The sequence below is a fragment of the Chelonoidis abingdonii genome, chromosome 16 (genome assembly GCF_003597395.2).
Source record: "Chelonoidis abingdonii isolate Lonesome George chromosome 16, CheloAbing_2.0, whole genome shotgun sequence".
NCBI lineage: Eukaryota > Metazoa > Chordata > Testudines > Testudinidae > Chelonoidis > Chelonoidis abingdonii.
The window spans coordinates 5,349,940-5,366,013 of NC_133784.1; the positions used below are offsets into that span (position 1 = coordinate 5,349,940).

Below are 16,074 nucleotides of genomic sequence, written 5' to 3' on the forward strand. Positions count from 1 at the left end.
TAGTAAGAAGACAGCCTGAGACATAAGCTCTTGTATCAGAGGCCTGGTATGAGGCAGGACCTGCTCACAGAATCTGGCAAGAACAGGGCTGATTGTGCAGAAATACACATTGCTAAGCAGTGCTCATGCAAACACATCCCGATATAAGGACAGTACAAAACATTCCCCACAGCTAACAGAAACACACTGACCCTTCATAGAAAATAAGGTAACTTGTTTATATCAGGGTATAAAGATGTATCTCAGAGGGAGTATCTTTGGCCCTCTGAGGGGGCAGTGGAAAGTCTCACTGCTGACTGAGCTGTGTCCTTTGTCATGGGCATCCATGTCTTAGTATCATCGCAGAGTCTGCCAGGCGCTACTACCGTGCTTCACCGACACCTTAATGGATCGTATGGTCATTGGGCGGTTCGCTCAAGGTCTGCTGTGCCAGCTGTCTGGGCAGAGCTGGGACAGCACACAGGAAGAACACGCACGTACGTGGCCAAATATCTCACCCCAGTGTTAAGTGCAAAAGCCTGCAGCGCTCAGTGTGTGCATGTGTACAGAAATCAGAGAGACATGAGGAAATGTTAGTAAAACTGCCATAAGGTCAGGTGGTAAAGAACGCTGCTGGGATCATGAGGCAAAACAACCCAAGTTTGGGGAGTAGAAGTTAGACTGGCTGAGTGCTCCCAGCTCACTGAACCCCCCAGCGGACTCGTATACTTACCACACCAAGAAAAGGTTTGGTTTGGGAAATTCTGGCAGAACTAAATTCCAAGATGCTATCAAGTTACCCCAGTAGCTTATGCATGTAGAGATGCTGAGTCAGCCCCACACGGACCTAGTAAATAAATGAAGTAGTAATCTACGAGGTTGCTCAGAACGTTGGCTGCCTAAAGCAGTTACTGTATCTATAGGGATTATTTTAGATGCAGTTTAACAGCCTATTTCTCAAACTCCGTTATCAGTTCTAGGAGGAGAAAATTTGGCTAGATGGATTTAACAGCCTCATCAGCACGAGGAACTAAATAGCAAGTGTAAACTGTGTCTGGTCACTAATATATGAAGACTATTTAAAATATACCTTGCTATAGAACGACCAGACTGGGTCAGACCAAAGGTCCATCTAGCCCTGTATCCTACCTCTGACAGTGGCCAATGCCAGGTACTTCAGAAGGAATGAACAGAACAGGCAACCATTGCATGATCCATCCCATTGCCCACTGCCAGCTTCTGGCAGCCACAGGCTAGGGACACTTGGGGTTGTGTCCCTGACTATCTTGGGTAATAGCCACTGATGGACCTGTCCTACATGACCTAATTCTTTTTTGAACCTAGTTATACTATTGGCCTTCACAATATCCCCTGGCAAGGAGTTCCACAGGCTGACTGGGCATTATGTGAAGAAATACTTTCCCTTCCTAACCCTAACCATTTCATTGGGTGACCCCTAGTTCTTGTGTTATGTGAAGGGGTAAACAACATTCCTGCATTCACTTCCTCCACACCAGTCATGATTTTATAAATCTCTATCATATCCCTCCTCAGTCATCTCTTTTCTTTGCTGAAAAGTCCCATTTTTTTTTTTAATCACCCCTCATATGGAAGCTGCTCCATATCCTTAATTTTTATTTCCTGTCTCTGTATCTTTTCCAATTTGTATATATTTTTTAAAAGGAGAGGCCAGAATTGCACAAAGCATTCAAGGTGTGAGCATACCATGGATTTCTATAGTAGCATTATACTTTGTCTTATTATCTATGCCTTTCTAATGGTTCCTAACATTGAGTTAGCTTTTTTGACTGCTGCTGCACACTGAGCAGAGAACTAACCCTGATGACTCCAAGCTCTCTTTGAGTGATAACAGCTAATTCAGATCTTGTCATATTATATGTTATAGTTGGGATTATGTTTTCCAATGTGCATTACTTTGTACTTATCAACACTGAATTTCATCCACCAGTTTTTTGAGATCCCTTTGTAACTCTTTGCAGTCTGCTTTGTACTTAACTACCATGAGTAACTTTGCAAGTTTTGCCACTTCACTGTTTGACCCTTTTTTCCATATTTATGAATATGTTGAACACTGATCCCGATACAGATCCTTGGGGGACACCACTATTTACCTCTCCCCCCTGCAAAAACTGACCATATATTCCTACCCTGTGTTTCCTCTCTTTTAACCAGTTACCAGTCCATGAGAGGACCGTCCCGCTTATCCCATGACTGCTTTCTTTGCTTAAGAGCCTTGTTAAAAGTTTCTTAAAGTCCAAGTACACTATATAGACTGGATCACCCTTGCCCCCATTTGTTAACCTTCCTCAAAGAATTCAAATAGATCGGCAAGGCCTGATTTCCTTTTACAAAAGCCATGTTGATGTCTTCCCAACCAATCATGTTCAGCTGTTTGATAATTCTGTTCTTTGCTAAAGTTTCAACCAAATTTGGCTGGTACTGAAGTTAGGCTTCCGGCCTGTAACTGCCAGGATCACCTCTGGATTCTGCTTCACATGTGCTATAGCAGGACACGCCACCTGGGGCGGCAGAATTTAGGCCTAGCTTGCATAGGCTACATGGGATATTCTACCTATTAAATTCATTCTGTCTCCTACAGTCCCTCCAGCCCCCTAGATTCTAGGCACACTTTATTTCTCCCCTCATCCTTCTGGAAATGTGGCATCCAGACATGAAAGCTTAGCAGTCCAGGAGCAGTCACGCCACCTACCCGCATCAAACTAAACTCCAGCACGTCATTCAGCTCTGAAGCCCTCTTCCCAATATGGATGAAACCATGATAAAGCTACATGACTGGCCACTGGGACTGACGGAACTAGGCAGAGCCTCAACCCACATCGTTTATACCAATATTGTGCGCTGTTCTGTGATGCCAGCAAACCAGGTTCCTGCTTATGCCAAGGTCCCCATGCCCCACTTGAATACTGACAAACACATAGCTGGAATCAGTCTTGTTCACCTGTGTGTTACTATGGGGAAAAGAGATATTAGAGTTATAAGAATGTGCTGCTGTTTAGACTTTATTGAAGGTGTGGAGTTGCTGCCTGCATAACCTCACTTATACCAGCTGTATCCCATATTATAAACTAATATTTAAGCATCTACAGCATAAGCCTGTGTGACTGTATAAGAGTCCTGTGGCACCTTATAGACTAACAAACGTATTGGACCATGAGCTGTCATGGGTGAATACCCACTTTGTCGGATGCACATGCTTTTACAGATCCAGACTAACACACCTACCCCTCGGATACGTGACTGTATAAAGCTAGGAGATAGGAGAGAGGTATCAGTGTAAAGTGCTGCTCTTTAACAGAGAGTACGTCTTGCTCCCAAGGAAGGCCCATCAACACCAGCTATTGTGGAACATCAAACAGGACAAAAGACTTTGCTGATTGCTCCTCCCTCAACCCCCAGGAAGAGGAGACATGCATTGAACTCTTCCCCACTGCTGAGTTGGCAATTTGAAGCAAAAAGGGAGGGAAGGATTACGGAATGCAAGCAAAGATAGCCACTGGTTGGCCCTAACCGACATACAGAGCTTGATTATACAAGGGTTCTATTATTCTTTTAATCTTAAGACTGGAACTCATTTGTGTGTATATCTGTTTACCTACTTTACCTTGTAGATAGCTCATTAAATAGGAAAAGGAAATAAGTCTTTAGTTTATTACAGGACTGCCTACCAGTGTAGTCTTTCATGTGAGATCTGAAGAGCAATTAAGTTGGGGTAAGTGACTAGTCCTTTGGGACTGGGAGTAACCTGAATATTGCTGTGATCTTTGGGGTAAAGGCAGCGCACCTGGGTCGGGAGACAGACCAAAATATCTACGGGGACTGGCTGAGACTCCATATCAAGGCGGTTCACACTTGATAACTGGTTGGTGAGATCTAAGTATAGAACTCAACCAATTGGGGGTTTGTGCTCTGTTTCCTAACAGTCGGCCCTGAGGCTGGTACCCACACTTGAGCCACTGCAGGACAGCTCAATAGATTCTCAAGCCCTTATACATTTAAGGTCATAGTCTGTCCAATTTGCCCCTTCCTCATAGCCTCGTTGTAATATTAGTTCCATGGGCTTTTTCAAGCATGCTGTTCCAAGAAGGATGGCTGAGCAGAGATGGGGTACTCCTATCAAGGAAGAGGAAGAGTATTTTTGGATACAAACTGGATAATCTAGTGAGGCAGGCTTTAAACTAGTTTCAACATGGGCAGGAGACAAAAGCCACAGGTAAAAGTCCACAACATAGAGACTGAGGTGATGGATTGGCAAGCATAGAGGGAGAAAGGAGAGGGAATATAGAGGGGAAATCTAATGAACAGCTTTGATGACTGTACACGAATGCAAGAAGTATAGGGAATAAACAGGAAGATCTAGAAATTGAGATTATTCACTAGCATTAGGTCATAGTTGTGATTCAGAGACTTAGGACAAATTTACCTGACTGGAATATTGGTACAGATGAGTGCAGCTTGTTCAGGAACAATATGCAGGGAAAAAAGGGAGGTGGTGTTGCCTTGTAATAAAAATTGAATGCACTGGCATTGAGGTCAAGATAGAAGTGGAGACAGAGCTGTTCAAAGTCTCTGTGTAAGGATAAAAGGGTAAAAAACAAGGGTGATGTCACCGTAGGTCTACAAGAGACCACCTAACCAGGAAGTAGTGTATGAGCCTTTTTTTTTAAAAAAAACGATCATCCGTAGCTCAGGATTTGATGGCGCGGGGGGGCTTCAATTGCCCAGGCATTTGTTGGGAAAATAATACAGCAAGGCACAGATTATCCAAGTTCTTGGAATGCATTGGAGGTAACTTTTTATTACAGAAGGTGGAGAGAGTGCCTGGAGGAGGGGCTGTTCTACATCTGATTCTGGCAAATAGGGAGGAACTGGTTGAGAATGTGAAGATAGAAGGTAGCTTGGGAGAAAGTGATCATGAAATGGCAGAGTTCACAATCCTAAGGAATGGTAGGAAAGAAAACAGCAGAATGAAGACAATGGACTTCAAGAAGGCAAATCTTAAGGGAAGCAAGTCTAAGGGAAAAAATGTTCAGGGGAGCTCCCAAGCCATTCAAGTGCCCTGGGTCATTGAGCAGAGGAGAATGAAATGTTCTATACCTCCAATCAAACATATGGGATCTCCCTTCATAACTAAACAGATGGGAATAACTGACACTTCCTCTCACTTTGCTACTGCTCAACAGGAAGAGCATTTGAATGAGAAGTGTTTAACTTAATATTCAAGGCAAGTATGCCAGAAGGGACATGCTTATTTGTCCTTGGTTTCCACGACTGTGTACTAAAGTTGTCTAGGGATAGTGACTACTGCACTTCCTAGTCAGTGCAAGGCAACAATACTTCCAAAGTTCTCTGCAGGCGCGTGCATCCTCAAGGCATTGACGTCTGGGCTCAGCATTGCAAGCAGATGATTCCTGGATTAGAAAAACTAGTTTGTGCCACTGGCTTGCTGTCTGACCTTGGGCAAGTCACTTTGCAACTTGATTCCTTATTGGTAAAATAGGTAGAATACTTAGCTGTCTGGGTGCTGGTAAATAGCTTATAAAAAGGGATTGGCCATTGATTAAACATTGTTGTAATGGATGCTAATTGGTTTTTCCCAGACACTCAAGATGACATCTTTTTACTGAACTACTTGTGTGAGCCTATGTATGATTCTCCCAGAGCCTATAGATGTAGAAATGCATAATTAGTGCTATTTACATTTGGATTAAAAGGATCTCACTTGTTGATTTCAAAGTGCTCTGAAGGGTCAATAGCATCCAATATCACCCTCCCATGAAGAATGTTAGTCTGGTTAACTGCTTATCGTAACAGTCAGCGTCCACCACCCACCCCAAAAAGGACAGCAGATGACAGTTTACCATTAGGGTGCCCAAAACACCTAGCAAGATGGAAGAGGTGTATTCCCCTTGCATCCACCCCAACAGCTTTACAAAGTGAACACATTGCTTATTTACATTCACTTCTCTATTTTTATTCTATTTCTCGCATGGTCTTCAAATACAGTTTTACAGCTCATTTTTCTGCTACAGATACTGTTGATCTAAAAAACAGATTAATGAAAGTGACATTCCAACCTTAATGAAAATTCATAACCATGAAAGACATGTCAACTCATCACTTTACAATCCTAGAATGATGGTATTGGCCTGGACATTCCAACCGTTTGTACAACTAACTTCTGTAACAATAAAAAATTCATAGGAAGAGATTGTGGCAACTCCTTAAAAGCCAAGATATAAGGCCACAAGCATCCTATCCTGTAATGCTATGAATCCAGATCAAGTAGAAAGTTGACTCTGGTACTCATTTAAGAAAAAAAAACAACCACCACACTTCTTCCACCTGGTAAGCCAAGGAATCAGCTACTTACTCAAAGCTGTATTAAAACTAGTGACATTCAGCTCTAATTTACAGGAGATCCCATAGCATGACCCCATACCTCTGTCTCTAAATGAAATGAACTTGTTTAAAATTAAATACTTCACTACTGAATTAAAAAATTATTCACATTCTGAAAAAGAAAATATCCTATGTGACTGCACTGGAAGGCCAAACGTTAGCTTCTCCTTTCAGGGTGCAGATATTACTGCAGTCTAATGCCATTTGTTATAGCTTGTAAAACTTCTTCAAAGCTACACAGATGGGAGCTTAAATAAGGACCTGAATGTCTTTTGTTCGCCACCAAAACCAAAAGAGACATTTAAAAAGAAGGAAGTTTAACACAGTTGATGGTAGCAGGTGAAATTAGTAGGGTAATGTAATGTAAAGTGTATATTATTGGCCAATTACATCTCTGGAACACAGGGCTTCTACAGAAAAATCAATAACTCCCACAAATGGTGTGACTACCTCACTACCAGATCCCCTAACCATGCTGACTCCATTACATTAGTCAAATACATCAGATCTGGGTAAAAACATTAAACTCTCAGAATATCTGCAGTTACATTAATTAGGTAACCATTTAAATAATTTGTAAAAATGTGCTTATTGTGGTGTTTCTTCTACAAAAATTCTTTGATATAAACATGCAGGATTTGAAGACCCTGATTTAGTCAAACCACTATGAACAGTCTTTGAAACAGGAGACTGATCTGAAGACAAATCCTGACCATGGACCAGTTCCCTCTCACTTCCTCCATCCACCTCCTCTTTGAGACTGCCACCAAAATTAACAGGTTCAGCAGGCCTCCCACTGAACTGCTGTTTCAGTCCCAGGAGAATGATGATAGCACCAGGCAGTGGCAGCCTTGCAACAGAACTGTCTGTCCTCTCAAGGAATGATCCTTCTGGATCAGCACCTCTTACCCAACATGGTCAGTTTCTAGCCCTGGGTATGAGGCACAGTAGAAAAAGCCAACGCTGAGGACAGATTCATTCTCCATTGTGGTTTTACGTTATTCAAAAGTGCCATCTTGGACCAATACCATTTCACTTTTCAGAAGCAAAAAAATTACAAAACCAGTAAACACAAACAAGTTTACGCATACAGCTAGTTTATATACACTGACATTTACAAGTCTGTCATTAGTGACTTTTGCCACAGACAACTGCACATTTGTCCCTACAAAGCACAAAGCCTGAACCAATGGTCATTAGCAGTGACAACTGGTCACTGCCTTATAAAGGAACATAAAGATAGCCAAAACCAGAACGGTCAATACCTGCCTTTAAATTGCTGACTGACAAAGTAATCCTTCCCATCTCTGTAACATGAAGTACCCCAATTACACTCCTTCCTCCTCACATCCTGCTGTATGACACAGGGAAAAAGAAAATCAGATCTTAACAGTTACTCCAGATAAAGAACACCATCATTCTGCTAACCGCATACAATGGATGTAAAGAACTGCTACAAACCACACCACTGGGCAGGAGGGAGGGGCTCCTCCCAGAGGATACAGCCCATGCAAGATTCCTTGGCACTTCACGCAAGACCAGGAAAGGACAACAACAAGGTTTCTCTTTTTCGGAACCGGGTTTTCAGCAGCAATCTCTTCATCCAGCAAGTTAACGTTTGAAATGTGTGATGGGTGGATTTTCACATAGCCCCTTCTAACAAGTTGGCTGACTGCTGTGTTTGTGCAGTTAGACCATATGAAGATCCCCACCACCACCCGCCCAGCTGTTAAGGGACTACAGTATTAGAACAGTTCACGGTCAAGGACTTCACAGGCTCCTTCCAAGGATAACAACATCCTTTGGAAATCCCTCCATTTTAGCTATTTCAAAACAACCCAGCTTGCTGTAAAATTCCAGGATTCTTTTATCATCTGGTCTCACTTCACAAAAAGCCCCACGGGAGCCTGAGGAAAAAAAAAGGGGGGGGGGGGAGAGGAGGAGGGAGGAGAAGAGTTATTGTGACAAAAAACCCCAAACTCTGCAAACATCATTAAAATAGATGGAAAAGAATCTAACATTTAAAACCGATCAAATCACTGAACTAGTGCCATACCAGGTATACCTATTGCCAGAAACGGACGCTAGATTTATGGTAACATAGCGGATACCTCTCCACAAAGAGATTGTACATTTATGTTGCTGGCTTGTAGACTGTATCCTATCAGATTGTACTCAAATCACCTCTACGTGCCCACTTCACATGAAAACATCCTGAAGCTCAGGCACCGGCAGAGAGAACAGCACCACAAAAAGGCATGTGAATTGTTCAAGGTAACTGCAAGCCTCAGGTATGCAGTGAGGTAAAAGGCCAAGTGCCTCCAGCATTCAAGGAGGAAGATCTCAGCATATCATCACACTTCGGAAATGGCTCCACAGATTTCAGCCCAGGAAATATAAATGTGTGTAGTAGCGCTACTGAGGAACTCAGTTAGCCAAACTGCTCCCTCAGTTCTTCCCATTTCCTAATTTGCAAAGTGTTGGGTACAATAATAGTATCTTTTACAGAAGACAGACTGTAGCATTAGAGCTAGAATGTGAAAGCAATTTATAAACAACCCCACATGCCAACTGAGCAGAAATCCGATCTCCCACATTGATCTATGAATGCAAAATGCAGCAGCACCCCCAAACATAGAACTCCCAGTTTGCCTAGCACCAGGAGGCTGAAGCGCTGTGGTCATTCTTAAATCACAGTACCTTGAGCAGCCTCCAACAACTGCAAGTGCAAAAACTCACCATTAGCTTTCAGAGAGGACAGCAGGCAGGCCATCATGCTTTTGGCCACACTTGGGTCAGTCACTTTTTTGTGGATGTCTATCTTTATTAGCGACGGGAAGTTGGCGAGGAATGTCTCTGGCAATACTTCCTGCTCTTCATGGAAACTCAACATTATTTTCTAAAGAGGACAGAAAGGAACAGTCTTTTCAGCATGATCAGTTTTGCTGATGTGGGCTCTTTTGTTCAGGATTGTATGCCTCTAAGAGCATCACACACAAATCAGCAGAGACCAGGCACTTCAGATATATCTACCTACAACAAAACAAGCCTTTTAAGGAATTGCATGAAATTATCATTCACTGACCCCTGTAATTAGTGCTAGTTAGCCTTTTACCTTGACACAGGAAAATAAATCAGCTGTTTAAAATAAAAACAAGTTCACTTTTCAGGAGTCTTATTCCCGGTCAGTTAGAAATGCAACCAAGGTAGCAAAGATTTGAATTCTAACAGTGGGATAAAATGGTCAGGCAAGTGCCTGAGGCTGTATTAATGTTGGAAAGACAAAAATAACTGAGTTAACAAACATCGTAGAAAGTTACACTGCTCAGCTGATATACTCCATAAAGTAAGAGATCCCATCAGTCCTACTGGAGAGTTGGACAAGAATTTTAGAAGACGACCGTGCTTTGGAAGAGGAACTCTGCATCAGTGAAATTTAGGGACTGGCTGCTGGTACAGTGACAGTAGGGGAGAGATCTACTGGTAGAGATCATTTGAAAACCCTCGCTCTTAGGTGCGCTCAGAACCTTTATTTATATCACACTAAAGTGTGGCAGTGGTGGCACAGTAGCAATGCACCTCAGATTAAGCATTACCATAATATCTAATCTACTTTACAAAACAAGGACCAACCAGAATTTGTTTTCCCATACGGGGGAACAATATCCACTTGCAAAGAGAAAAAATGTAACCAGCATTTAGGGCAACGACTACAGCATAATGGGTAATCAAAATGAGCTGTCCTGCCCAACAGTTTGCAGCCAAATCCACTGAAGGTAAGTTATCAAGCTGCTTGCTACTATTCTAAAATTACAATTCTTCCCCAGTACATCCACATGCCATCAGACCTATGCAAGCAGGACAGGCTTCTAATTCTGACTACTGCTGAGGGAGTTTCTATTCAGCCTGGGCACAGACATCAATTAAAATCAGAAAGAGTGTAGAGCCCATCCTCTGCCTGTTCAGTGCAGGACTGTTCCCCAAAGATTTCTATTGACTTTTTTGCAGCAAGTCAGTTACAAAACGAGGCAGCACAGTGATAATCTCTTGCATGCACCAGCTCAGCATTTGGTAAGGATTGTAACTTATATTAGAAATGTACTTTGTTGTATACTGATCTAATTTTGCATTTACAATATTTTTATGTTCTAAGCTGTCATCAGCACCAAAGTTTTCTCATTCACCTTAATATGGTAAGAGCAACCCACCTGAAAATTCAAAAAAAAGTGTGTCTGTTTTGCTTCACTCGCTGGACGTATTTGGGGAATTAATTTTTCCACTTGCCAATTTTTGCCTCCTACTATTAACAAGTCCTGTCAGGACAAGCCCTCTGTTTCCACTTCCCAGTAGTAACGAATATAATGTCAATTCTTTATGAACTTGAAACTAGACCACATCAGCTGGCAGGTTCAAGAGCTGGACTAGTGGATGCATGTACTTTCTGGAGCCACCTGTTCTGACACCATAGCAGAGTTCTTAGATGTGAACATATCTGACAGACGGAACACAATGTTTAACTCTTCCTTCCCTGCTGATTTGCTGCCTGTGCTCTAGTTGCAAAGACAGACTGTGGGGTATTCATTCTTTGACACAGACTGGCCAATCAGAATGAAGATTCTCTGCCCCTTTAGTTACTAGTGACTTGCACTCCCAGGAAAAAGATTCCATAAGCGGTCAAAGGACCAAATTTCTCCACTATCTAACTCTCCAGTTCTGGAAAGATCTTGAGTCTCAACCCAGCCAAACAGTTTCTCTTTGGGAAGACTGTTGCTTTTTGACTAAAAGGAAAATTAACAGGTAAGGAGCAAAATTTGACTCTGTTTTGGTCTCAAGGCACAGCTTCAGGGCTTCTGTCTAGCAGTCCTTTCAAGTAGAGGAAGAAGACACAACAGGAAGGCTACTGATGGACAGGAAATGTGAAACAGAGAGAGCACCACCCTCTTGGAAAGGAACACTTCTTGAGGAATCACTAAGAGTAGAGCACTGTCCACCCAGTGGCAGCACTGGCTGATAATCCTTACATTCTGGATGTGCAGTATCATATGGCAGTCTTGAAAAGTTCACTCACTCAAGCCTGGTACCACTCTGCCCAGGATGCGGCTACAGGCTTAGTGCAGCAAGCCTTGCACTTCAGCTGACACATAAGCCTCTTAGGTATAAGTGCTGACCCATTCACCAAAACAACCCTTCTATAGGCCCCATGTCCCTTCCTGCAACTCTCAGAGTATGAACAAGGCAAATAGCTTCCCAAAGGATTGGGACCAGAGCAGGTAAATCCTCAGGCCCCTAAGTCAGCTCAGATCTTTCCTAGTTTTCAGCTGGGAAGGAAGATATCTGGAAGTGAAATTCTGACATCACTGTCAAAAGAGAATGCTAGGCTATTGATGGAGAACTGCTGTCTTGGAGGAACACTAAACCCCCTTGGAAAATCATTTTTCTCACTGGATCCTTTAATGTGCTGATGGGGAAAGCTAGGACCTCAGGAAGTTGAGACATCCTTAAATATTTCTTGCAGAAATGGAGAGAAGGCATTTTGGCATTCCTGGCTGAAGTTCCCTGCTTTCTACACCAATCAGGGAGACATCCCACATATCTCATTTTAAGCAAAATAGTTTTCTTTCCTGGAGCACACCATGGCAAAGGCTGCCCTATTCAATTCCTCCACCTCCTTCCATAGTGTCCTGTCACACACCAAGAGCTTCAGAGCATCTGGGCTGGGGTGCGTCACAGGCCTTCAAACAAGCAGCTACAGGGACAGGGATGTTGGTCTTCTGGACAGGGCCAATAAATCTGCTAACCAAGTTTTTCTCAGCCAGTGTAGTATAACATGGATCAGGAGAACTAAGGCGTTCAATGCTTTACTGATCGGTAGAAGCTGAGGGAAGGTCTAAGCATCTAGTGAAAATACATCCTGAGTGAAAGCTTCTGTCTGATTACCTGCTGCAGTACCTGCGTTCCTTTGCATCCACAGTCATCTAAAAGAGGAGTCTTTAGAGAGCACTTCCCTGGAGGCACCTGCTGCATGCCAGTCAATTCACTACAATGTTGTATTTCCAGACACAAAGGCCCAGAAAGTTCCTGCCCACCTAAGTAAGATTTGATTCCATTGCTAGGATCTTGCTCCTGCTGCCTCAGTGCTGACTGATAAGTCACCAATGCCACATTGTCCATCCTGATCAGAACGTGGCTGATCTTAATGGCAGAGTCAGTCACCCAGCATGTAGTACAAGTACATTTATATGAAGGTTCCTTTATCTTTGAGACACTCAGTAGCATGGTATTATGCTGTGGGCAGTATGTCCTATTCCTCAAGGTTTACATCTACTGTAATCTGCAGTCTGTTTGGGAACTTCCTTCAGAAGGGTCCAGTGGACATGCAATCATCTCAGGGAGGATCTGACCCACAGATAATGGGGACCAGCCCAAATCATCTTTGCTGATCCTCAGAGCAGCAATCACCAGCTTTTGCAGTTCCCAGCAGTCCTGTGCCCATGAAATCAGGTCATAGCAGGACACTATGAAGTCCAGGAAGGAAAGGAGCATCCTCAAAGGAGACACAGGGCAGAAGCTGAAACAAAAGCACAGGGCGTTATACCTAAATGTAGTCAGCTTCCCCTTTCCCTGGTATTGTATTCTAAAATCTTTCCTTGACACTAGCTCAAATGAGCTAACTTTCCAAACAAGGAACAACAGAAAGAGAAGCATCGTGACTATAGCCATGGCTTGGAGTATGTCAGCAACAAAAGCCTTGGAGTAGTAACAGCAATAGGGATTGTGCTGGGTGATATGCAAAAGTCACTGATGGATCGAAATAGAGGGAAGTCTAAATACGTGTTCCTCAAGTCTATAGATAGAGAGTCCCTATGACTTCTACCAAGCTAACAAAATGGTATGCAAAGTCTCCATTCAGAATTGTTGCTACTTCACAAACTGGTTGAACCACTTCAGGCTTAAAAGGAACCTTTTTCAACTTGGTCTTTTCTTTACCACAGCTAACTCAAGTACACTCCTGAATGGTCAAGAGACAGATATTAAAAACATGGGGCAGTTAAATTAAGTGGGCAAAGATAGGGCATGCCCTCTTTTTTAAATTAAAACTGTTTAGAAGGGAGAAATGAGAACAACAGTTTGATGAGTGAGAGGAACAAGGAAACTGTGTAGCAGCTCATGTTCAGAGAAGATCATCTATCTATTGTGCTCAGTGATCAATGGTTCTGGGAAAAGAAGATTTCTACCTCTCAGACTGCAATCTGGAAGGGAAATCCCAAAATAGGCAAAGGGCAGTAAAACTGAGTGGATCTGCGTTTGTCTCCTGTTTACAAGAGGATCCATTACCTGCATAAAGTTTGGTCTTAAGGAGGTATTGGACCTGGGAACTGAAAAGGTCTTCAAGAAGACTGAGCACTTTGGATCAACCTGTCTGAGAACCTATGAATGGAAGAAAAACTTTACTGATGTCGGCCAACATGGAATCCAAGATATCACTAAAAAGGTGGGAATCTGTAAAGGAAAACCAACCCATTCTATCCTGTGAAGCAGCACTTCCTTTCCTGATCCTCCAAAGACAGTTGCCTCTGTATGGCTCTTGGAGGCATTTCACTGTCCTGTCAACTGTTACAGGAAGACTAAGTGCAGCACACCATGCAACTGTGACTGGGATGGTCTCACCAACTGAAGAATTTTCTATCTGGAGTTGGTCCACTGGTAGAGGGAGAGCGCAAGACAGCAAATTTGGTTTTAATCTTCTGGAAATGCAAAACGTGTCCTCTACTGCAGTGTATTTTCTAGTAGTGCTTTACTCCATCTAGTTTTAAATGGATCAAATGCTCAAGGTTGAAAACTTAATACATCACAACAGCAGAGATTAGAGACTCCAGAACAGTCAAGAAATGAAGTCTCCACTCTGTAGAACTAAGCAGCAAAGAATCCTGTGGCACCTTATAGACTAACAGAGGTTTTGGAGCATGAGTTATCGTGGGTGCATCTGACGAAGTGGTATTCATCCATGATAGCTCATGCTTCAAAACATCTGTTAGTCTATAAGGTGCCACAGGATTCTTTGCTGCTTTTACAGATCCAGACTAACACGGCTACCCCTCTGATACTCTGTAGAACTAGTGCATAAACTGGAGCACCAAACTCCCAGACAAAGCCTACCCTCAAGAATAGGAGAGGAAATAATCAAAACAGCTGCTAATCAAACCCATTCTACAAAGTATACAGCTGTTTAGAAATGAAACTCCTCACAGCAAATAGTATTCTCTATTTCGCAGGCAAGGTCAACTGGATCGTGTTTGCAGATGGCATTTTTGTATTGCAAATCTGCGTCAGAAGAGGACATGCATGTTCCCCTCCCATTTCCAGCCAGCTTTACTGAGGGAGCTTGAGCATTGGACTGTTTGTTGGTTCAGCCAGGGTATGCCAGAGACTGCACTGATCTTGGCAGAAGACTATTCCTTTAGACCATTCGGCAACCTTTGATAGCAGCCATAAGGTTTTGATGACTCAGAGGACCTGAGAGTAGACAAGAATTGTTCAAGTGGTTCAATTTTCCACAGACAAATGACAGAAGGTGACACTGGTAACTGCATACCTGCTTGGAGGACTTTCATGTAGGGTTCCATTGACACCAACTATTTAACATGCGTCTATAGCAGCTTGGGGACATAGTGAGATGATTTGAACAATGGTGCTATGATTACGTGGATGACAGGCAGCTTTTTGTTTTTCAGTCAGGCATCCAGGGTGTTCCCTTGATGCTTTTCTAGTACCTCTAACCACAATAGGAAGTTAGTTAGCACACACTCAAACCGAACAAGATTAAGGTAATGCTGGTAGAGGCAACAGGAAGGCTACTAGACGGCATGGTGTTGCCTGCCTCTATTGAAGGGTTTTGCCTGCACTTCATTTACATTGCTTTTGGATTCCCAGGTTGACCCTTGATTTCCAAATGCAGCTGATGATCAGTGTCTTATCTGCATCTGGTAAAGATACCAGATCTCTCCAGTGGGGACCTTGCTATGGTCCATCTGCATAGCTGCATTCTGACCATCTGCATAGCTGTACCACACAAGTATTATCTCTGAAGCATGTGCTGATTTTCTATTCCTTTCCAAGAACAATTCAAGGATGCTGTCACAGCTGATGTGCATTAACGATTCTTAGATGTGAATGTCAGAGCTGGAGGCAGGGCAGTCTCAGCGGACGACCCTTCTCTCTAGAACTTTGTTTCACCTCCTGGGCCTGAAAAAGCAAGGGTGTTCAGAGGCACTCATGTGGCAGGCTGTTTTGGGGGGGGAAGGGAAGGAGGAGAGAAAATAAATCCCTTTTTAGTTTGATTAGTGACATCTTAATTTTTCTTTAAACTGTGATGTCTCCTAAGCTGGAACTGTACCTTTTCTGCTTGGAAAGCTCCTAGCATACCATAAGCACCAAGAGATACCATTCTAATTATGCTAATTACATGCACATAGTGCTGACATAATGGCTACGCAATCAATTGCAACTCACATTCATATATGATTTTGTAGTGAAGATAAAATTTTGGTTTACTTGTAAAATGCGCAGATACCATGGTATAAATGCTTATACAGATTGAAGCGTGCTATTCTAATGATAAGAAAGCTCATAAGGCAAGTGGATAACAAATACCTG

General features: G+C 42.8%; 1 protein-coding gene across 1 annotated transcript in view; it reads right to left on the bottom strand.

Moving 5' to 3' along the window:
* Positions 1 to 2,637: 2,637 nt before the first annotated feature.
* Positions 2,638 to 16,074, bottom strand: part of OGA (O-GlcNAcase) — a 53,423-nt gene continuing 39,986 nt past the window's right edge. The window contains exons 15-16 of the mRNA XM_032795704.2: positions 9,160 to 9,319; positions 2,638 to 8,327 (exon numbers count right to left, since the gene is read on the bottom strand). Coding sequence (XP_032651595.1) covers positions 8,191 to 8,327; positions 9,160 to 9,319 — 297 coding nt within the window. The 3' untranslated portion in view covers positions 2,638 to 8,190. The remainder of the gene's footprint in view (positions 8,328 to 9,159; positions 9,320 to 16,074) is intronic.